Below are 23238 nucleotides of genomic sequence, written 5' to 3'. Positions count from 1 at the left end.
GGAGTGCCCCAAGATGGGTCTTAAACCTCTTACTGGAGTCCTTTATAAGAGGTTAAAGGACACACAGAAAACCCAGAGAAGCTTGTGGAAAAAGTCCCAGAGAAGCTGAAAGGAAGCCACTGAAGCCAGAATCTGGAAGCAATGAAACCTCAGAGAGAAGGACCAGCAGATACTGCCATGTGTCCTGCTTTCTGACTGAGGAGCCCAAGCTCACTGGTGACCAGTCTTCAGAGAAGGTATTATCCTTTTGATGCCTTAATTGGGACATTTTGATGGCCTTAGACTGTAAATTTGGAAGCTAATAAAATCCTCATTGTTAAAAGCCAGTTCATTTATGGTATATTGCATTTTGTCAGCTTTAGCAAACCAAAAAAATGAACACTCTCAGTATTATGTTACAGTTACTCTGGAAATCTAATTTTTCCACTCCTTAGACTCCCATACCAAGAACCAGAAAAAAAGAAAAGCAAGAATCAAGAAAGAGAGAAAGGGTGAAAGAAAAAATAAAATATTAACAGATAAAACACCCTAAAAGAAAAGGTATATTGCTTCTCCAAAGCTCTCAATAGATGCTGATGGGAAGAAAGAAGCTGCTGACATTGAGGCTGAAACTGAGGTCAGTGTCTGTGCTGGTCTCTCATCAATTGCCAAATGAAGAACCGCACACAAACAGAAAGCAAAAGAAAGAAAAACAAACAAAAAAAAATAGGTGTGCGGACTTTACCTCCTGGTAGTTGCTGGTGTGAGATCTGAAGCCACTGCTGCCAAGAGGGCCAAAACTGAAGCTATCATCTGCCCTGATCCCTCAGGGATCTACCTGACTGTACAACACAAGCAAGAGAAGGAGGAAACCCAACCAAAAATAAAAGGTGCACTGGTTCTTTACACCCCAGTAGATTCTGATGTGAGGCTTGAAATTGCTGCTGCCTAGGCTAAAAACTAGGTTAATGTCCATGCTGGCTCCTCAGGGATCCACCAGACCAAAAAGCACCTACCCAGAAAAGAAAGCAAATCGATGAATGAAAAGGTCCACAGTCCATTTATTGGTAGATGCTGGTGGATGCCCAGAAACTGCTGCTGGTGAAAGGGCCAAAACTGAAGTAAAAATTGAGGCCAGTGTCTTTAGTTGACCCTCGTGGGTCTGCCAGATCAATAAATACCCACATAGAAGGAAGAAAAAAAAGGTGCACTGGCCCTATATGTCATGGTGGATGCCGGAGGGAGGCCAGAAACTGCTGCTTGCTGCACAGAGACAAAACCAAGGCCAACACTCCATTGTTCAGAAAGAATTTTGGGTGCCCCAGGCCTCAGAGATGGTGGAGCACATTCCCCAGGGATTGGGGACAGCCTGGCCATCACCCCACTTTTCAGAGAGAGGAAAACCTGGGACCAGAGATGGAATAAAGTCCAGGTGCTGTCCCAAGTCTTGAGGAGGGTGAAGCCAAGAACAAGGTGGCTTCCCAAATGCATGGATGTTGGAGCAATAGCCCCAGTGTCTGGAGAGAATGGGGCCACCATGAAGGTCCTTGGAAAGGGTGGGCTACCTGCTCTCTCAAGCCCCAAGGATAAAACATTCACTCTATAGATAACTCTCAGACTTTGAAATATAATGAAGTATGCCTTGTGGGTTTTTGTAATTGTCTAGCTCCAGTGACCTCTGTTTTCCTTTCAATTTCTCCCTATGGCAGTGGGAACATTTATATTATGACTGTCCCTCCTTTGTATATTCGAAACAGGTAACTTGTCCTAAGTTTCACAGTCAGAGGTGAATTTTGCCTTAGGGCAAAACATGCCCATAACTGATTTTGAGAAGGCTTTGTTCTTATCTACTGTTACTGATATGACTGAAGCATTTGTGATATTGTGATGGAATGAATATATTTTTGTGTTTGGAAAAGAATATGTCTTTTTAGAGACCAGAGGGTGGAATGTGCTGGTTTTAATATATTGTACCCCCCATAAAAGCCCTGTTCTTTAATGTAATCTTATGGGGGCAGACCTATTAGTCTTTTGATTATTGTTGGACCTTTTGATTAGGTTGTTTCCACGGAGATGTGACCCACACAGATGTAGATGAGACCTTTTGATTAGATCATTTCCATGGTGGTGTAACCAGTCCATTGAGGGTGCATCTTGATTAGTTTACTAGATTCCTTTAAGAGAGCTGATGGAGAGAAGGAGCTCAGAGAAGCAGAGAGAGAGACATTTTGGAGAGAAGCTAAATATATAATCCAGAGTATGCCCAAAAAAGATGCTAAGAACAACACAGACCCGGACACTTGGAGATGCTGGTAGATGCAAACAGAAAGATGTTTGGAGATGCTAAGCTAAGAGATGAAGTCAAGAGTTTGCCCTGGAGAAGCTAAGAGAGGACCCCCAGACAATTAGAGAGAAACTTCCAGGGAAAACAAGCAAGGATTCACAGAGGCTGAGAGACAGAATCTAAGAGACAGAAGCCCAGAGACATTTCAGAGAAAGCCATTTTGAAACCAGAACCCAGATTCAAAGGACAAGCAGACACCAGCCACCTGCCTTCCAGTTGATAAAAATGTTCCAGATGCCACTGGCTTTCCTACAGTTATGCTATCCTCTTGATGCCTTAGATTGGACACTTTTATGGCCTCAGAATTGTAAATTTGTAACCTAATAAATCCCCTTCATAAAAGCAAAAAACAAAAAACAAAAAACCAACCAAGGCCAAGGTCCATTTTGGGCTTTCGGGGATTGGCCAGGTCATGAAATTCCAACACCAGAATAAGAAAAAAAAAATTAAAACCCACCAAGGGACTTCCAGTCCACCAAGACGGATTCTCCAGGGTTCCACTTCCCACAGAATCTTTGAACAACTAGCAAAAACTGGTAGAGCCATCTTCTTCAGTGCTCTGGGAAGTAGTTAAGGTATTGCAGTAACCAGGTAAGCACTAAATCAAGAAAATGCAGTTTAAAATCAATAGGAAAAGCTCATGATGCCCTTGGTGACACCTCCCCAGCATGTGTGGAGCCAGCCTGCTTTCTCATTGTGGGTCCCAGGCCCTATTCCAGAGGGAGCAGAGTAACCCCTATGCAGATACTGGGGTGTCTGTATGTCAGTGCCAATCTAAATGGAAGGCCATTCCATGTTTGTGGATTAGAAGACTAAACCAGAACACTTTTCTCTAGATCACCAATACAGAACTTACCCTGCAGACAGAAGCAGCTTGGCAGTGTAAAACGGTGAAACCTTGGGGAAAAAGATTACTGGCTTCAAGAGATACAGTAGAGCACCTGGAAAAGGGTGGGAAGTCCAGTGCAATGGGAGTAGAGGGGACATTTTGATCCCCATAAACAGGGGAATTCCTAACACAATGAGCAATGAACAGGACACATGCTCAGAAAAGATGGAGAGGGCCCCATGCTTTTGCCTTGGACTGATCTTTCTGGCAGCAGGGCTAAACTCTGAAGGAGAGCACCAGCCAATGCTGGTGAAAGCCTTTTTTTCCCTTTATTGAACAGTTTATTTTTGTCAGTTCCTGGCACTCAAGGAAATCAGGATACAAACTTTGACCTACAGACTAAATTCCAGAGTTAACACCTTCAGATATTAAAATTAAATATACAGTGTGCAACAAAAGATTACAAGACAAACAAAGAAGGAGGAAATGATGGTCCATCCAAAGGAACAAAATAAAACTTCAGAAAGCATCTACAAAGACATAGCAAAGACTTTTTTAAAAATGATCTTCAATATGCTGAAAGAGCTAAAGGAAAAATGAAAAAAAAAAACAAAGGATATTAGGAAATTATAAATGAACAAAATGAGAATCTCAATAAAAGGATAGAAAATAGACAAAGGAATCAAACAGAAATACTGGAGTTGAAGAACACAACAACTGAAATTAAAAAAAAAAATCCTTATAGGGTTTCAACAATAGATTGGAGATGGCAGAAGAAAGAATCAGTGAACTTGAAGATAAGACAATTGACATTATTCAGGCTGAGGAGCAGAAAGACAGAAAAATGAAGAAAAATGACCAAATACTCAGAGATCTGTGGGACACCATTAAGCATACCAATATATACATTATGGAAGTCCCAGTTGGAGAAAAATGAGAGAAAGGGGCAGAAGGAACATTCAAAGAATTAAGGGCAGAAAACTTCCAAAATTTAGTGAAAGACATGAATACACATATTCAAGACCAATGAACTCCAAACAGGGTAAACTCAAAGAGAACCACGCCCAGACACATTGTCATCAAACTGCCGAATGCCATGAACAAGGAATGACTTCTAAACACTACCAGAGAAAAACAACATGTCATGCACAAGAGAGCCCTTATACGATTAAGTGCAGATTTCTCATCAGAAACCATGGAGGCATGAAAGCAGTGGATGAAATAGTTAAAATGCTGAAAGAAAATAATTCCAAGCAAGAATTTTATATCTGGCAAGACACGTTCCCAAAAATGAGATGCATGAACATCAAAATACCTAGGAATAAATTTAATCAAGGAAGTAAATCACCTGCACACAGGAAACTACAAAACAGTGCTGAAAGAAAATAAAGATGTAAATAAGTGGAAGGACATACCATATTCATGGACTGGAAAACTAAATATTGTTAAGATGTCAATTCTACCCAAAGTGATTTACAGATTCAATGCAATCCCAATTGAAATTCCAACAGCCTTCTTTGAAGAAATGGAAAAGCCAATCATCAAATTTATATGTAAGTGTAAGGGGCCCCGAATAGCCAAAACCATCTTGAAAAAGAATAATGAAGTTGGAAGACTCACACTTCCGGATTTTAAAGCTTAGTACAAAGGTACTGCAATCAAAACAATGTAATACTGGCACAAGGACAGTTATATAGAATCAGATTGAGAGTTCAAGAATAAACACTCACATTTGTGGCCAACTGATTTTTGACAAGGGTGTCAAGTCCACTCAAGGGGGAAAGAATAGTATCTTCAACAAATGGTTCTGGGAAACTGGATATCCATATGTAAAAGAATGAAAGTGGACCCCCACCTCACACCATATTAAAAAATCAACTCAGAATGGATCAAGGACCTAAACATAAGAACCCAAACTATAAAATTCCTAGAAGAAAACATAACCATCTTCCATGTTAGGCAATGTTTCCTTAGACTTTACCCCAAAAACATGATCAACAAAAGAAAAAGTAGATAAATGGGACTTCAAAAAAATTTAAAATTTGCACATCAGAGGACTTTATCAAGAAGGTAAGAAGATAGCCAACAGAATGGGAGAATACATTTGGAAACCGTACGTCTGATAAGGGTTTAATATCTAGACTATATAAATGATATTCATAAAGATAAGGAAGTAGTATAGGAAAGTGTTTTTGTATGTGCAACTATGTATCAAAATGGCTACATTTAATAAATGTTATTTTTATAATTATATTTACATGTGCGGGATACTGATTACGTGCTTCGACTTGGCGGGCCTGGGCTGGGGGACCTGATCAGCCCCTGGGGAGGGTGGTGGGCACGGGCGACAGCGCCCTCCACTGCCCCCCAGGCCTGAGAAAGTGAGGCCGGAGGCAGGCCCCATTTCCTCACCCAAAATACCACCGTTAGGGGAGGCTTGCCGGAGGGAACCGCCTTTTCCCCACCCCCTTATCTTGCCCGGACACTCCCCGTTGCCAGTGCAACTCCCATCACCACCAGTGCGCATACATTGTTGCCAGACACCGTTGCCAGAGCAACTCCCGCCCCTTTTCAAACTACCTCCGTGCCCTCTTAGAACCAATCCTAACCTCCGCACCCTCTCAGAACCAATCCTAGCCTTTATCCCCTCAGCATTGGCTTGTAACAACCCCCGCCCTCTATGCCAGCCTATATAACCTGTGCTCACCCCTAATAAACGCTCTTGGCTTTACCCCCCTGAATAAACCCCCCTTTTGTTCTACCCCTACTGGAGGAAGAGTGTCTTGTCTTTCCCTTCTCGCCGCCCTCCACACCTTGCACGCCTCCGCCGGGGACCGGGCCCAGTCCCCCGCCTCGCCCTCGCCTCCGGGAAAGAGCCCCCGCCGCCGGTACCCTCCGAGCAACGCCGAGAGCCGAGGGTTCAGCAACCGGCCGCCCCCCCCCCAGACAAATCAACTGCGACCGCAACATGGGCTTAAAAAAACACCCACCAAAGATGGTGCACTGGCTCTTTATGTATTGGTGAATGCAGGCCAGGATAATTGCTTTAGGGATACAATATACATCTTAACTTAGCACTATCTGCTTTAGATTTCTGCTAACTTTTTGCCATTAAAATATAGAAAGTTTATTCCAATATTACTCCATTCCTTCTCCCCACCTCTGTGCCATTATTATCCCATAATATATATATATATCTCATATATATGATATATATCATATATATGATAAAGTCAATACAGAGTCATAAATATTGCTTTACACAAACTTATGTCTTTTAAATGAATTAAGATAGAAGGGAGAAAAATGTATTTATAAAGTCTTTTATTCTAACCTATGTATTTGCCATTTCTGGGACTCTTCCTTTCTTTCTGTGGATTCAAGTTATCATCTGGTGCCATATCCTTCCTCCAATATAGATTCATTTACACCTCTCTCCTTTGTGCTGATGTCAAATTTATTACATCTTTGTGTGCTAAAAGTCCAACAACACAATTTTATAACTATTGTTTCACCTATATCATTTAAATTTGTTAAGAGAATAAAATATAAAAATACATATTTATTCTCTTTTAAAACAACCTAGGTAATGCCTTTCCTGGCACATTTTCTTTGTTCCTGTTGATTTATCATATGGTGTGGTTTTCTTTCAGCCTGGGGAACTTCCTTTGTTATTTTCTTTAAGGCAGGTCTGCTAGCAATGGATTTGATCAGTCTTTGTTTATCTGGGACTTTATTTCTCCTTCATATTTGAAAGATAGTTTACTGGATATAGAATTCTTGGTTCACAGATTGTTTTCTTTCAGCACTTTGAATATGTCATCCTACATCCCTACATCCCTGGACTCCACTGTTTCTCATGAAAAGTTGATTGTTAGTTAATTTTATTGTGGTTGCCTTGTACATACAATGATTCATGTTCAAGACTTTCTCTTTGGCTTCTAACAGTTTAATTTTGATGTGGCCGGGTGTGGGTCTCTGTTTATCCTGCTTAGAGTTCCTTGAGATTCTTGGATCTGTAGGTTAATGTTTTTCACCAAATCTGGCAAGTTTTAAGCCTCATTTCTTCCAATAACTTGTTTTGCACCACCCCCCCCCCAACACACACACACCCTAGTCTCTCTGGGACTTCCATAATGCAATTATTGCCTTGTTTGAAGGTCTCTCACAGGCCTCAAATAAACTTCATTTCTCTACATTCCTTTTTCTTCTGTTCTTTAGATTGGATAATTTCTATTAACCCGTCTTCAGGTTTGCTGATTATTTCTTTCTTTTTGACAGTTCAAATTTGCTGTTGAGGCCGCCTACTAAACTAGTGAATTTTTAATTTTGGCCCCTGTACTTTCCAACACTGGATTTCCATTTGGTGCCTTTTAAAATATCACCAGGTTTATGTGGAAACTTTCCAAGGCCCTCTTTAGACGTCTCATTATAAGGATTTCCTCGTTAAATTTCTAGTTGGTCTGTGGTCTGCTTATCTCAACCAGCGTCGCAACTTCAGGATGGCTGCAACTTTGGCCTTCCGTGATTGTTTGCCACTGAGATAGCTGGTGTCTGCACGTCTCTGGGCATGGAATTTTCTACACTCTGTGCCAAATAAATTCACTGCCCCCTCTGCTGCTGCTGCTGGTCCTCCCAGCTGCTCCACCCACCTACGTCAAACTTCCCTTCCATAGAGCTGGGGAGGTGCGCCTGAAAAACTCCTGGCTTCCACTGTTTCTTCTGAGATTCGGTTGTGTTTCTTTAATCAGTGCTTCTCAATTTCCAGTCTTTAAATGGTTGTCTCAGACAATTTTTTCAGATTCATCATTGCTTTTTGAGGAGAGGATTTGCTGAGATGAAGCTTCACTTAGCCATTTCAGAAGTCCTGCCCATTTGAAATCATGGGCATCTGTGAGTATCTTGGACAATCTACCCTCCTATATTGCATGGAAGGAATTGAGGCCACAAAGATGAAGTTCTTTGTTTACGGCCCCACAGCAAGTCTACGATAGACAGAGCAGGACTCCTGCCCCCACCGACCAACTCTGTCTTCTTCTGCCCTCCAGAGAAAATGCAATGGCAGTGGGACACCCACCAGAGGGCGCCCCAACCCAGGCTTCCCACCCAGAGAGCAGAACTGAACTGCAGGAAGCTGAAAGCTGGACTGCATTTTCTTTTGCCTTAGGTCCAGGGAAAGAGATTGGATATACCCCACACTGAAATCCGACTCTTCACAGTCCCTCGTGGTTCTGTACAGACAGAAAATCAATACTGTCAAAGCAGCCAAAGGAGACAGAGGAAGAGTAACGCCCCCAGTGACTGAACATCCCAAAATGATGTCAACGAGCTGCCCAGTACCAGCTCCAGCACGGGATATTTCATCAGCACACAGAATGTCAGAGGCATGGTAGAGATGATCTAATTCAACTTGTCCCTCTACTCTCACTTCCCAAACAATAAGGCAAAAGTCCACAGCAGGAAAAATAAATTTTTCATGTCACACAATTAGCAGTGAGATAACTACAGAAGCAGAACACAATCATACAGGATAGGTTGTGTTATGAGATGGAGACCAAGGATTCTCAAACTGAAAGGCTACATCAAGGGTTTTTTGCTCACTCCAGCTACATCCCCAGCACAGGTCATCTGTGTCCATGCTCCGTATCTTCCCTCTGAGACCAAGCTAATGGAGCAGAGTAGCCGCTAACAGGAATAATCCAGTAATCAAGGCAGAGGGAAAAGAGAACACAACAACCCCTGCACTGGCTCCAAAGCTTCTCCCAGGCATGACATGTGTTGCAGTTTGCTAAAGCAGCTGGAATGCAAAATACCAGAAATGATCGGCTTTTATAATGGGAGTTTATTAGTCCACAAATTTACAGTTCTAAGGCCATGAAAATGTCCCAATTAAGGCATCAAGAGGTAGATATCTTCTATGAGGAAAAGCCAATGGCATCTGGGGTTCCTCTGTCACATGGGAAGGCACATGGCTGACTCTGTTGAACCTTCTCTCCCAGGTTTAGCTTCTCATTTCAGTGGCTTTCTCCAAAATGTCTCTGGCCTTCTTTCTCAGCTCCTGTGAGTATTTGCTTGCTTCTCCTGGGGGCAAACTCTGGATTACATATCTTAGCTTCTCTCCAAACTGTCTCTCTCAGCTTCTCCAAGCATCTGGGTCTGTGTTGGCTCAGAGCTCTCTCTCTCTCTCCCTGAGCTCTCTTAAGGACTCCAGTAAACTAATTAAGACCCACCCTGAATGGGCGGGGGGTCACATCTCCATGGAAATAATCTAATCAAAAGGTCCCACCCTCTACAACTCTACAGTCGATTTGTTCAAACACCACAATTGCATGGAACTTTGAATAGGAAGTGAGATACGGTAGGTTAGTATAGGCTGGAGTGAAATAGTGACACATCCCAGAGTAATTTGGGCAGATAATAAAAATTATATTTACAGCCTCCCCCTCCCCAGCCCGGGGATCTGGGGGAAGGTGCGGATGTGTTGGACATCTTCACCTGGACTGGTGTTGATGTTGTCACAAACATCGGGACTGGCAGTTTGATGTGCTGAGCCCTCGAGCATGGGACTTGCCCTTATGAAGCTCATTACTGCATGGGAGAGTCTAAACTTGCATGTAATTGTGCCTAAGAGTCTCCCCTGAGTACCTCTTTGTTGCCCAGATGTGGCCCTCTCTCTAACTGAGCCATCTCGACAGGTGAACCTGCTGCCCTCCCCTCTACGTGGGACCCAACTCTCAGGGTTGTAAATCTCCCTGGCAATGCAGAATATGCCTCCCAGGGATGAATGTGGACCCGGCATCGTGGGACTGAGTATCTTCTTGACCAAAAGGGGGATGCAAAATGAGACAAAATAGTTTCAGTGGCTGAGAGATTCCAAATGGAGTTGAGAGGTCACTCTGGTGGACATTCTTATGCACTATATAGATAACACCTCTTAGGTTTTAATGTATTGGAATAGCTAGAAGTAAATACCTGAAACTACCAAACGCCAACCCAGCAGTCTGGACTCCTGAAGACAATTATATAATAATGTAGATTACAAGGGGTGACAGTTGTGATTGTGTGGATCACACCCCCTTTATCTAGTGTATGGATGAGTAGAAAAATGGGGATAAAAACTAAAGGACAAATGGGGTGGGATGGGGGGATAATTTGGGTCCTCTTTTTTCACTTTTATTTCTTATTCTTGTTCTGGTTCTTTCTGATGTAAGGAAAATGTTCAGAGATAGATTGTGGTGATGAACGCATAACTATGTTATCATACTGTGGACAGTGGATTGTATACCATGGATGATTGTATGGTGTGTGTGAATGTATTTCAATAAAGCTGAATTTAATTAAAAAAAAAAAAGGTCCCACCCTCAATAAGTCTACCCCCACAAGAGTGGATTAAAAGAACATAGTCTTTTATGGGGTACATAACAGCTTCAAACCAGCACAACACTGACCAAAGCAAATCACATTGCAAGCCTGATATCACTGAGGGAGGTGAATAATAATAATACAGTCCACCACGTTATGCTTTCTAACTCCATATAAGTTATTTTCCCACCTTTAGAGAGGAGACTCTCAGGATCATGAAAGCATGTGAATAGTACTAACTCAATTCAAGGAGAGATGTTGTGAATTCTCACAAGTCCAGCTTCTAGATCCTTCCCCCAATTATGTTTGAGAGCTAAACCTCCAGAGCTCAGATGGATACAGCTACCAGAGCAAGTCAATAACTCAATGAAACTTCCATTCTCCATGTGTCTTCTATGTACTGGGGCCTGTTCTCTCCAAGGAACTGGAAGTCCAGCAGAAAAGAACAACATGTACTCTTTATTGTGATGGTTACAAGCAGGGACCCTGGAGTCAGGTTGCATAGGTTTAAACCCCAGCTCTGTCATCTTTGCAATCTTGGGTAAGCTCCTTACACTCTCTATACTTTGGTTTCATTATCTGTAAAATGGGGATAATAATAGTGTCTGCTTCATAGAGTTGTGAGATGTATCTAAGTCCTGGCACTAGGCAGGAAGGAAAAGGCCCATGACGATGAGCCATAAGTGCAGCTGCAGGAATACAAATTAGTGGAACTTGGGCTATTTCTGGCACTGATGGCGGGGGGGAGAAGTGATGTAATGTTATGGGGCAAGTTTTGCTGAGTCAGTCCAGAAGGAGACCCCAGATGGGATTTTATGTAGTCTTGAACCGACTGCTGACTCCAGCTCACTCTACTGCACATACACCTGAGCACACCCCGATTACCTGAGAGTCCTGACCTATGGCATTTACCCTTCATCTAGAGTAACGGTGCACAGGGCTCTCAAAGCCTGCCAAATCAGGTCCACAGTTGCATGCTTTCTTCCCAGGAGCATACAAGTACCCCCTGTTGGCCCACTTCCACTCAACCCATCTGGGTCATTCCCACCGACAACAATAACAAACACCCATCGATCAATACCCTTTATGTTATTTCCTGGAATTACTTCCAGTAAGAGGACAGCACAGTTGATTGTGATGTAGCCTAAGGCAGAAGAAAGTTAAAAGGTCTGTGTGCTGGTCATCGAGGATGCTGAAGAAACTTTGCAGAATAGGAAACAGAGAGCTAGGGGATGTAGGGGGTGAGGGTGATTTTTAGAATTCTGTAGCATTTTCTTTTGTTCTTTAATATTCTCTCCCCTGCAATATTGCCACTAGATAGGAGTAGTAAGATGAACAATTAGGGGATTTACAATGAACTTAATAGTCATCTAGAGGTACCCACTCTCAATATATTTTCTCCCACTATAAAGTGATTATATTGAGCATTGATTCTCATCTGAATTGTGCACTGAACTCATCTGGGGAGATTTTAAATCATGGTGTGGAGTAAGAACTAGGCATCAGGGTTTTAAGAGCTCTCCAGGTGATTCTAAAGTGCAACCAAGCTTGAGATTCATTACATTAGAGGCTTTTCCAAGGCCCATCCTTCCCTTTTCCTCTGCTTTACCCAGTTTTATTTTACTCCCCAGCATTTTGGGAACTACAGGGAAGCTGTTTCTAGCCTCTAGTGAAATCTCTAATCCCCCACTGCTGTTCTAATCTTCAGTTCCAGATTAAGGTTTTTCTTCCTTTGGAATAAAATATTACTTCAAAATCATTCATCTGCTATTTCCTTCCTTTGCACAGGCTGGCAGCGCAGCTCAGGCCCTTCTCCCAGAAAAGGCATCTGCATGGAAACACAGGTCCTTCATAAGGCCTCCAGGATAATAAAAACGACTGAAAACATTATGAATCTGACAGGTGCGGTGCGAAGAAGTGGGTGGAGGATTTGTTCTTGCCTGTGGCATGTGGCAGGGAGGTAGGAGCAAAATCACAAAGAGAGAGCATTACTTTGAACTCCTAGGGGGAAAAAAAATATGACTCACTTAGACTGTTTCTAGAACATACTGATTCTTGGGGCAATACCTGACTGGCCATTAGAGCAGATATGGAAAGCAGGAGCAGAAGAAAATCATCAAGACACAGGTATTGGACCTGCTGGAACTTTACTCTCAGCTCTGACGCTAACCCAGATGACATCTCAGTAATGAAACTGGAGCCTCAACTAATGACAACACAAAAAGAGAGATTATGAGTTAAAGTGGTAGACAGCTACAGAGTCATCTACAGAAGGCTGGGTCTGGAGTTAGGAAACCTGGCTCAAATCCCAACTTTGCCACCCACTAGTCTTGAAAAGAGCTTCTCAGTAGAACTTCTTTTGAGAGAGCAAAGGCACTATTCTTTACAACTTCAATGGTGTGCATTACTCCTAATTATTCTGTTGTGCATCTGTCACCAAGGATTTTTTCCTAATCCCTTGTAATGGATATCTGATGGTTTTATTCCCCAGAAAAATTCTCCCTTTGGTACTCAATCAACAAATATTTACCAAGCACCTACTAATTTAAGCATTATTTAAAAAAAAAAAAAAAGCCCAGTGAATAAGACTGAGTTCTCTGCCCTCTGGTTGAAAGGAGGCAGATAATCGATAACAAAAAAACTACTTAAGGTAATAGGTGCCATTAAGGCAATAAATGGGATCATAAAATGGAGTGTTATGTCGCTGGGGTGGAGGAGAGGACATGAGGTACAGAATCAGGGAGGGTCTCTATGAAGATAAGAAGCATAGGGCCAGATTTAAAAAACTAGGGGAGAGCTGTCCTGGCAGCTCAGTAAGTACAAAGACCCCGAGGAAGGAAACACCTTGGTTCACTGGAAGCCCAGAAAGGAGGCCGGTGTGGCCGGCACAGAGAGGGGGCACAGAGGGGAGTGGTGATACAAATGGATTTGGTGACATGTAGGGATTGTAGGCCATGGGGAACTGGGTTCTCCTGAGAACAGTCCTCTCATTTTCCTTTGGGTAACTGTCCCTTCCCGCTCCTTCCATGTGATTCAAGTGGGGATGTCAGTCATATGCAGGCTTGGCCAATCACTGCACCCCTTTCCAAACTGGGCCAATCAGAGCCTTTTCTTGGGTTTTTATATACAAAGCAAGGATAGAGGAGTTCTCACTGTTTTCTCTGGAGTTGCTAAGCTGGGAGCATGTAAGTCCAGAGTGGCCTGAGACCTCCCTGCCCAAACCCCATGGAGGAAGCTGTTTGATGTAGAGGAAAATGAGGCCATCAACCTGAAAGAAGCAAGAGGAGGGTTATGGATTTGATCACGTCCTCCACAAAGACACGTTCAAGTCCCAACTCCCAGTCCTTATGAATGTGAGCTTATTTGTAAATAGGATCTTTGGACTAAGTCATTCTATGTATTTTAAAAGGTCCACACACATCTAGGGGAAAGGAGCAGAAGTGGGAGTTCAATGATGGAAAGGATAACTCCAGAGCCTCAAAACGGCCCAGGGGAGCAGGGGACATTATAGAAGGGTAAAAAGAGGAAAAATGTCCATCAGAGATACAGGCACAGACCCCAATCCAGTTAAGATGGAAAAAGAACAGCTTGGAGTGATATATCATGGTAGGTTTTCATCATAACTCTCTAAACGAGGGAAAGGTGAATGAAGCCAAGTACTAATTATACTAAGTATCCTGTGGGGATCAGGGGATGATGTGGCTTGTCATATTGTAATATAAATTCTACTTCCTGTTTCCCCAAATAGCCTGTGAGGACCTTGAGGGCAAGGACACGGATATCTTCCCAGATCTCTGTTGGACAAAAAATCCTGTGGCGAAGCAATGTTTTCTACTCTTTAATTCACTGTCATTAAGCAAAACCATATTTATCTCGTACTCCATTTTTGCCAGTAACATTGAGTACTTCGGACCTGCTTTTTTGCTTATGATGCATGAAATTCCAGAGCCTAACCTTATGCAAGTCTTTATAAAGTTTTTTTGAAAGGAGTCTTAGAAAGTGTTGGGGGAGACAGCCACCTTGCAGCTACAGAGGGGGCAGTAACTTTCTGCATCACAAAACATGTGAAAGAACCTGATTTGGTAAGGTGTTAGAAACACTTCCAAGAAGATCAACCTTGTTATACTGGGCAATGTGGAGGCTTTATGAATATTCATAACCATTGCCAACTTGTTCCGTTCTCTGCTAATATAAATGAGTCCTTGAAAGTATAATTTGAATGAAATGATCTTGAAACATTTTAGAACTTATTGTAGTGTCCTGCAAAAATACCCTTCAAGGAGAAACAAATTTCAATTGGTTGGTGGGCTGGACAATTTGTTGGCCTGATAATAATGCTGTCATTGACATCTCTATATTCCTAAACAATAAAATTGATCTGTAGAATCAGAAAAAAAAAAAAAAAAAAGGATCAATTGGCACTTTTTCCTCTTCTATTATACTACGAAAAATAAAAACTTGTAACTGTTAGACTAGCTATTTTACTAAAGAGATCAAAAGTGTCATCTCATTTAAAGGAATGCAATGTAATGGGCAATAGTGAGCTCAGTGGTAAATGTGATAGTGAAGTTTTCCAGCAGAAACCACTAGTGGAAGACACCTTAAAAAACATTGGGTCATTTTGCACACCAGAAAACAGGTTCATACAATCATTGGCAATGCTAAAGCAATATTAGCACATCTCTGAATTCTCAGTATAGTGCTTTTTGCCCTTATTGGCAAGACCAAGATAAAGAAAATCAAATGAATCAAAAACTCCTGGGGCTATCAGATATGGCAGTGAATGTCTTTAGATTGAAAGAATTCAAAGATTTTATAGATATATGGACAAAGGGAACAATTATATCTAACAAAAATAGTTGTTTCTTTTTTAAAAAAAAAAAAATTGTAATCTAATTCCATGTCTGGCCAGGATGAAATAGCAAGTACTGGATTTACCCTCCCACACGAAACAACCAAAAAAAATACACGAAAAAAATATATGAAACAACAGTTTTCAAGATACTGAACCTCAAGCAGCAAAGGAGAGTGATCCCCGAGAGATGATTAGATGATCCATACAATTGCCCCGGAAGCTGTCTTAAGGGAGTTTTCAGGCCATAATGTGAGGAGGGGACCCAAGCAGAGCCGGGAGACCCCTTGAGTTAAGAAGACAGAATCAGGGGAGGCCAAGGAAACCAGAAGTCACAGGCCAGAGTAACGGAGAGGAGAGAGCTTCAAAAGGCGCCTGGTAAATATTATCCTAGGTGAAAGAAGCCAGTCACCAAAGATCACATATCATATGATACCGTTTATATGAAATGTCCAGAACAGACAAATTCATAGAGACAGAAAGTAGATTAGTGGTTGTCAGGGACTGGAGGGAGGGGAGAGAAAATGGAAGTAAATGCTAATGGGTATAGAATTTATTCCTGAGATGATGAAAATTTTCTAAAACCAGGTAACAAGGATGGTTGCACAACTCCGTGAATGTACTTAAAAACCCTGAGTTATACACTTTAAAAGGGATAATTTTATGTATGTGAATTATATCTTAATAAAGCTGTTATGTTTTCAAAAGGTAACTGATTAAACAAAATAACAGCAATTTATAACGGGGTTTATAACATGTATATAAATAAAATGCATGACAATAATACAGGAAGGTCAGGAGTAGAGAAACGGAAGTAGAGAAATGGTAGGCTTCTTATACTACATACGAGGTGGTATAATCACTTGAGGGAGAATTGTGATAAATGAAAGACAAATAATATGAAAACTGAAATAAGAATTAAAATCACATAACAAAGAGTTATGGCCAATAAGCCACAAATGAAATAAAACAATCACAAAAAATTACTCAAAAAATAAAAGTCAGAAAAAAGAGGAGAAAGCAAACAAAGAACAGATGGGACACATAGAAAATATCATGTGATATGACTTAAATCTAGCCATATCAATTATCACATTAAAGCACATGATCTAAACACTCCAATCCCCAAATAAAAGGTGGAGGTGGTTAGATTGGATTAAAAAAAAAAAAAGTAAAACCCAACTATAGGCTGTCTATAAAGAAACAAACTTCAAATATAAATTTATAAATAGGTTAAAAAGAAAAGGAAGGAAAAAGATATACCATGCTAACATAAATTGAAAGAAAGCTGGAGTGAATATATTGATACCAAAGTAGATTTCAAAGCCAAGAATACTACCAGGGATAAAGAAAGTAATTCCATAATGACAAAGGGGTCAATTCATCAAGAAAAAATAACAACCCTAAATATTTATATATCTCATAACAGGCTTCATAATTCATAAAGAATAAACTGATAAAATTGCAAGGAGAAATAAACAAATCTGTAATTATAGTCAGAGATTTCAATACTCCTCTGTATAATTGGTAGAAAAAAGTAAACAGAAGACCTAAATAACACTTTGAACCAACTTGACCTAATTGATATTTATAGTATACCCCACCCAAAAATAGCAGAATATACATTCTTCTCAAGAACAAACAGAACATTTACCAAGATGGATCATATTTGGGGCCATAAAACAAGTCTCAATAAATTCAAATGGGTTCAAGTCAGACGATGTATGTTCTCTGGCCACAATAGAATAAACAGAAATGAATAGCAGAAAGATATCTTGGAATTCTGCAAATATTTTGGAATTAAATAACATATTTTCATAACCCCTGGGTCAAAGAAGGAATCAAAAGGGAAAAAAGAAAGTACTGAATGAAACTGAATGAAAATCAAAACACAACATGTCCAAATTTGGGGACACCACTGAAACAGAGCTTAGGGGGAATCTATAGCAATAAAAGCCTGTAATAAAGGAAAAAGGTCTGAAATCGATTATCTCATCTTCCACCTTAAGACACTAGGAAAAAAAAAAGAGCAAATTAAACCCGAAGTAAGCAGAAAAGAGGAAATAGTAAAGATCAGAGCAGAAATCATTGATGCAGAAAACAGAAAAACAATAGCAAAAAGCAATGAAATTGAAAGCTGGTTCTTTGAGAAAGTCAATAAAGTTGATAAACTTCTAACCAAATTGACCAAGAAAAAATATTGGAAGACAGAAATTACCAGTATCGGGAATGAGAGATGATATCACTACAGATTCCACACATATTTAAGAGGATAATAGGGGAATATTATGGACAATTTCATGCTCATAAATGACAAATAAGATGAAATGGAGAAAATGCTTGAGAGATACAAACAATCAAAGCTCACTCAAGAAAAAAAAGATAGCCTGAATATCCCTTTATCAGGGAAATTCATTTTGTAATTAAAATCCTTCCCACACTTCTCTTGGGTGTTCATTCCAAGATGACAAGGAAAAGGAACAATGGTTGTGCCAAAAAGCGCCCCGGCCATGGGCAGCCTACTAGCACCCACTCTGTATCCAAGGATAAGGCCATTGAGAAGTTCATCATTTGAAACATAGTAGGGACTGCAGCCATCAGGGACATTTCCGAAGTAAGTGTCTTCACGGTCTGTGGGCTTCCTAAGCTGTGTGTCATCTCAGGTGTACGAAAAGCATTTGTTGCTGTGCTGTTTGCACCAGGAAGTCAGCCCCTGTTCTCATAAAGCTGGGAAGACTGAACACCTCCTACCCCAATTTAGCCCTGTGGGTGCTGCCCCACAATCTCCACCAAAGTCCATAAAGACTAAAGAAAAACTAGCCTCTGGAAAAAATAAAAAAATAAAAATAAAAAACTAGTCTCTGGAAAAATGCAGGCTCAGATGGTTTCACTGACAAATTCTATCAAATATCGAAGGGCAAAACAGTGCCAATTCTACACAAACTCTCCCAGAAGACTGACGGATAGGAATATTTCCAAACTCATTCTATGAGACCAACATTACTTTATACCAAAACCAAACAAGTATAAGAAAACAAAATTACAGAACAACATCCGTTATGAACATGGATGCAATTACTCTAAACAAAATTTTGTTAACAGAATCAAACCACGTTAAAAGAACATCATGACTAAGTGGGGATTTCCCCCAGGATTTAAAGTTATTATAATACTCCAAAGTCAGTCAATATCATTCAACATAATAACAAACTTTAAAAAAAAAAGCCAAATGATCATCTCAGTAGGTGTACAAAAGGCATTTGTTAAAATTCAATATCTATTCCTGTTTAAAAAAAAAAAAAAAAACTCTCAGCAAATTAAAAAAAAAGAAGGGAACTTCTTTAATCTGTTAATGGCATCTATGAAAAACTTGCAGCCTACATCACACTAAATGGTATAGATTGATGCTTTCCCTCTAAGTTAAGGAATTAGACAATGGTGTCTGCTCCCACCACATCTATTAAACATTGCACTCAAGGTTCTAGCTAGCACAGTTAGTGAAGAAAAATAAATAAAAGGCATCCAAGTTGGATAGTAGGAAGTGAAACTGTCTTTATCTGAAGATGACATAATTGTCTGTGTAAAATGTTCAATGGCTCTACCAAAAAAACAAAAACTTCTAAATAAGTCAGTCTAGCAAGGTTGAAGGATACAATATCAATATACAAAAATCAACTATATTTCCATATACTAGCAACAAACAATAAGAAATTGAAATTTTTTTAAAAATACCATTTCAGTAGCATCAAAAATACTGACAAAAGATCTGCAGATCTTTCAAAAAATGTGCAAGACCTGGACACTGAAAATTGCAAAACACTGCTGAGAGAAATTAAGGAAGACCTAAATAAGGAGAAATTAAGGAAGACCTGGATCATGGGTCAGAAGACTCAATATTGTTAAGATGCCAGTTCTCTAGAGATTCAATACAGTGCAATCAAAATTCCAGAAGGATTTCTGTAGAACCTCAAATAGCCCAAACAACCATGAAAAAGAACAATGTCAAAGGCTAATGTACTTTCAATAATTATAACAAAGCTACAGTAATCAGGATGGTGTGTTATTGAATTCACAATAGATAAATAGGATCAACCGAACAAAAGAGAGTCCAGAAAGAGACCCAAAAGTATACGGATAACTGATTTTTTACAAATGTGCAAAGGCAGCTCAGTGGAAAAGGATAGTCTTTTCAACACCTGGTGCTGAACAACTGGATATCCATATGGGGAGAAAAATGAACTTTGATTAATACGTCAACATCATTAGTCATTAGGGAAATGCAAATTAAAACCACACTAAGTTATCTTCACACCTATTAGAGTAGCTAAAATGGAAAAGAATGACCATATCAAATGGTGATGAGGATGTTGAGGAACTGGAACTCTCATACACTGCTGGTGGGAGTGGAAAATGGTGCAACCACTTTGGAACACAGTAAGTTAAACATACACCTACCATATGATCCAGCCATTTCATTCCTGGGTATTCACCCAAGAGGAAAGATCACATATGTCTCTACAATGACTTGTACACAAATGTTCATAGCAACTTCACTTGTAATAGCTCTGACCTGGAAAGAATCCAGATGTCCATCAACTGGTGAATGGACAAACAATGAAATACTGCTCAGTAATAAAAAGGAATGAACTATTGATAACATGCAACAACATAGATGCAACTCAACATAGTTATGTGAAATGAGCCAGGCAAAAAAAAAAAGGACATGATTCCATTTATATAAATCTCTAGAAAATGCAAACTAATTTATAGTGACAGAAGCAAATCAATTATTGCCTGGGGTTGGGGGTGGTGTGGGGAATGGAAGGAATTACAAGGGGGCACAAAGAGACTTTTGTTCACTATCTTGATTGTGGTAACCGTTTCCCAGATGTACACATATGCCTACAAGTATTGTATATTTTAAATAATGCAGTTCATTGCATGGCAACTATACCTCAATAAAACTGCTAAATGGATGCTTATAGGGTACGTGAATATATCTCAATAAACCTGAATTTTCAAAAAACTGTTAAAAACAAACAAAACATAACCAACATCTCAAATCAGTTGTGCAGCTCAGCCTGCCATACAGTCTAAATAAAGTAAAACACAATAGAGCAGTTTGGGGAGGTTAAAAATATGCACTCTCTAAGAATTCTTCTTATGCCTACCTCAGCTTCTTGCTTTAACTTCCCTGAGCTCCCAGACTTCGTCATTGAATTCGATGCTGCCCTCTTCTGGCTGGGTGTGACCTCTGAGTCAACGGCGGGCTTCTCCCTAAATGAATTTTGACATCCAGTAGTTAAGAAACAGCACCGTATTTCTAAATTATTAGAAAATCTCTATTATACATCATTTCAGATTAGTGATTTTAAAGATACCTTTGGGTTTTGAAATTCCAGGAAACATTTCCCCCTAAGCTTGTTTCTGTGAAGCAATAGCTTTCACACAAAATAATTGCCATTTACTGTTTTTCTGGCAATTGTTTAAAATGCTAATGACAGCAATGCATAGCTCTCAGGTTTGTTTTTATAATTTGCTAACGCTCTTTTAAAATGCCTATCAAAGTAATACTTGCACATAGCTTGACAAAAGAAAACAGTTCATAATGCCCTCTGCCCTGCCCTTCCATTCTGTCCTACTGTCAGAGGCAACTCCCTTGAACTCTTGAAGTGTTTCTTCTAATAATTAGCTCCTTATTTATGAGAAATGTTGTTGAGCCACACAACAGTGGAACTCAAAGTAATGTGAAAGAAATCAGTATATTCTGTCTCTTGAAACAAAGCAATTTTGTCTCTGAAACTGAAGGCAAAGGTAGTAAAATGAAATATTTTGGAGCCAAAAGACCTGGGTTTCAATCTTGGCTCTGATGCTTGCTATCCAAACTTGAACTAGTCAACTGATCTGTCTGAACCTTGGTTTGATTACCTATAAAATGGAGATGATAATATTGGCCTCACAGAGCTAAGAGGGTTAAATGAGAAAGTATATGTCCACATCTGGTACGTTGCCAACACTCAAACATGGTGTTTTCTTTACCTTTTCCCATGCTTTAACTCTTGTCCTCTGGAAGTATACCATACGGGGGAAGGAGAGGAACCCCTGCCATTTTCAGTGGAGCTCTTCTGCATAATTGAGCCCCAAAGAATTTTTAAAGAGGCCAGTATCATGTTTTTAATGAAAGCGAATTGAGGAAATTTGCAAGAAGATTGCATCATTCATTAATGATACCAATTGGTTAGACTGTGAGCTCCCTTCTAAGGTGTTGCAATTCTCAATGATTTAGAGAATGGCCCTAGAAATTGCTACCAGGCACGCTCCCCCTGCCGGCCTGCCCCTGGTCATAAATCTATCATTGCCAGGAGCATATCAGCTCCCATTTACCGGTTAGCGGTAGGCTAGTTTCGATAGAACCACCGCAGAATTTGTTTACGGAGCTGCCATCAGTGTCAATTCTTAGAAAGGCTTCTCTACCCAGAGACTCAGGCTTTCATGTAAAGAATCTTACCCCTCCTGGATGCTTCTTCCCTGCTCTAACACAACTTGCTGGGGCTGCTTGGGTGGGAGCTGGACGAAGGCTTGGGATCCCACGGGTTCTTCTAATTCAAGAAGAAGAAGAAGAAAAAAAAAAAGCTACATAACAGTTGCCTTGTGTGGAGCGAAACCTGTGAGGGTCCCGCGCCCTGACACTATTTTCATCGGGGTCCGAAGCGGTGGTCTGGTCCCATGCCTGGCTCCTCATCAGCCTTTAACAAATTTTTGCATGAGGGAAGGGGAGCGTGGGAGTAAGAACCAGAGAGGGCTCAGTTCCTCTGCGAAAGAGAGAGACTTTGGAATTCCCAGGGGCGGAATCCTGGGAAGGGTGAAGAAGTAAGAGCTTTCTCTCCCAGAAGACAGAAACCATGGGACTGAACCCAAAGGCAGAAGCTTCCTCGGAGCCCCAGCCGCTCGTAGCTCGACCTGCGGGGAGCCGCGCTCTCTGCCCCACTGCCGCCTGAAACTCAGAAGGAAGGTAAATCCCTACAGGTCCCTGGACGCCCTGCGCACGAGGGATCGCGTATCTTTAATTCAATTAACAATAAATGATCGTTCCGAAGTATTTCCTTATTACAGTTAATATATTTCACACAAACGTCCATGAGGGGGGTCCTGAAGGGATCTGTGGGGACTCTTCTGAGGGTCCCACGGCCCGCCGGGGTCAGCAGGCACGGCGGCCCGGGACCCTCGAGAAGACCCTGGAGGGCTCCAGGGCCGGGCGAGGCGGCCCTGCGGAGAGGGTCCCCCTTCCTCGGGCAGACCTGGCTGGCGCACGGTGGGCTGTCCGGGAGCTGGGTTCACTGCGGGTCGGTCCTGTCCCCCACAGGCCCAAGTACCGGCAGCTTTCGAGGCGGGCTTGGGGCCGGATCGCGGAAACCGAGGGAGGTAGAAGCCGCGCTCCCCGCCGGCGGCCGGGCTCAGGCCCATCCCGCGACCCAGGCCCCGCTGGGCCCCGGGCCTCACTAGCGACGACGCGCCTGGCGGGTTCCCGATGGGCGCGGCCCCTCGTAGGCAGAGCCGCGGGCGGTGGGCACCGGGGGCTGCGCAGTGAGGGACTGCGTGGGGGTCGGGGGGCGCGGGAACGCTGAGTGGGGGGCGTGGAGCGCGCAGCAAACGGCGGGGGCGCGCGACCAGGGGCGCGCGGAATGCGCCTGGGAACCGAGAGGGGTGCCTGTGCGGGCGCTGGAAGGCACAGGAATTTGGGGGTCTCTGAGAGGAATGGCAGGGACAGCAGGCTTAGGGGGCTCCTCGTGGAGTGGAAGGAAGGGCGCCACAGTCGGAGAAGAGACCTAGCTGGTCTTGACAAGTTGGAGAAGCGACGGCTGGAGAACGCGG

The 23238-nt window shown here is 41.6% G+C and overlaps 1 protein-coding gene across 1 annotated transcript in view; it reads right to left on the bottom strand.

The window, feature by feature from the left end:
- The window catches only part of PLAAT5 (phospholipase A and acyltransferase 5), a 32197-nt gene extending 9367 nt beyond the window's left edge, over positions 1–22830 (bottom strand). The window contains exons 1-3 of the mRNA XM_037839435.1: positions 22665–22830; positions 21875–21965; positions 20538–20643 (exon numbers count right to left, since the gene is read on the bottom strand). Of these exons, the coding sequence (XP_037695363.1) occupies positions 20538–20643; positions 21875–21965; positions 22665–22830 (363 nt within the window). The remainder of the gene's footprint in view (positions 1–20537; positions 20644–21874; positions 21966–22664) is intronic.
- Positions 22831–23238: the final 408 nt, after the last annotated feature.

This window comes from Choloepus didactylus, chromosome 6, assembly GCF_015220235.1.
Source record: "Choloepus didactylus isolate mChoDid1 chromosome 6, mChoDid1.pri, whole genome shotgun sequence".
Lineage (NCBI taxonomy): Eukaryota > Metazoa > Chordata > Mammalia > Pilosa > Megalonychidae > Choloepus > Choloepus didactylus.
Note: the sequence above shows the minus strand (reverse complement) of the source record. Positions and strands in the feature narration are given on the sequence as shown.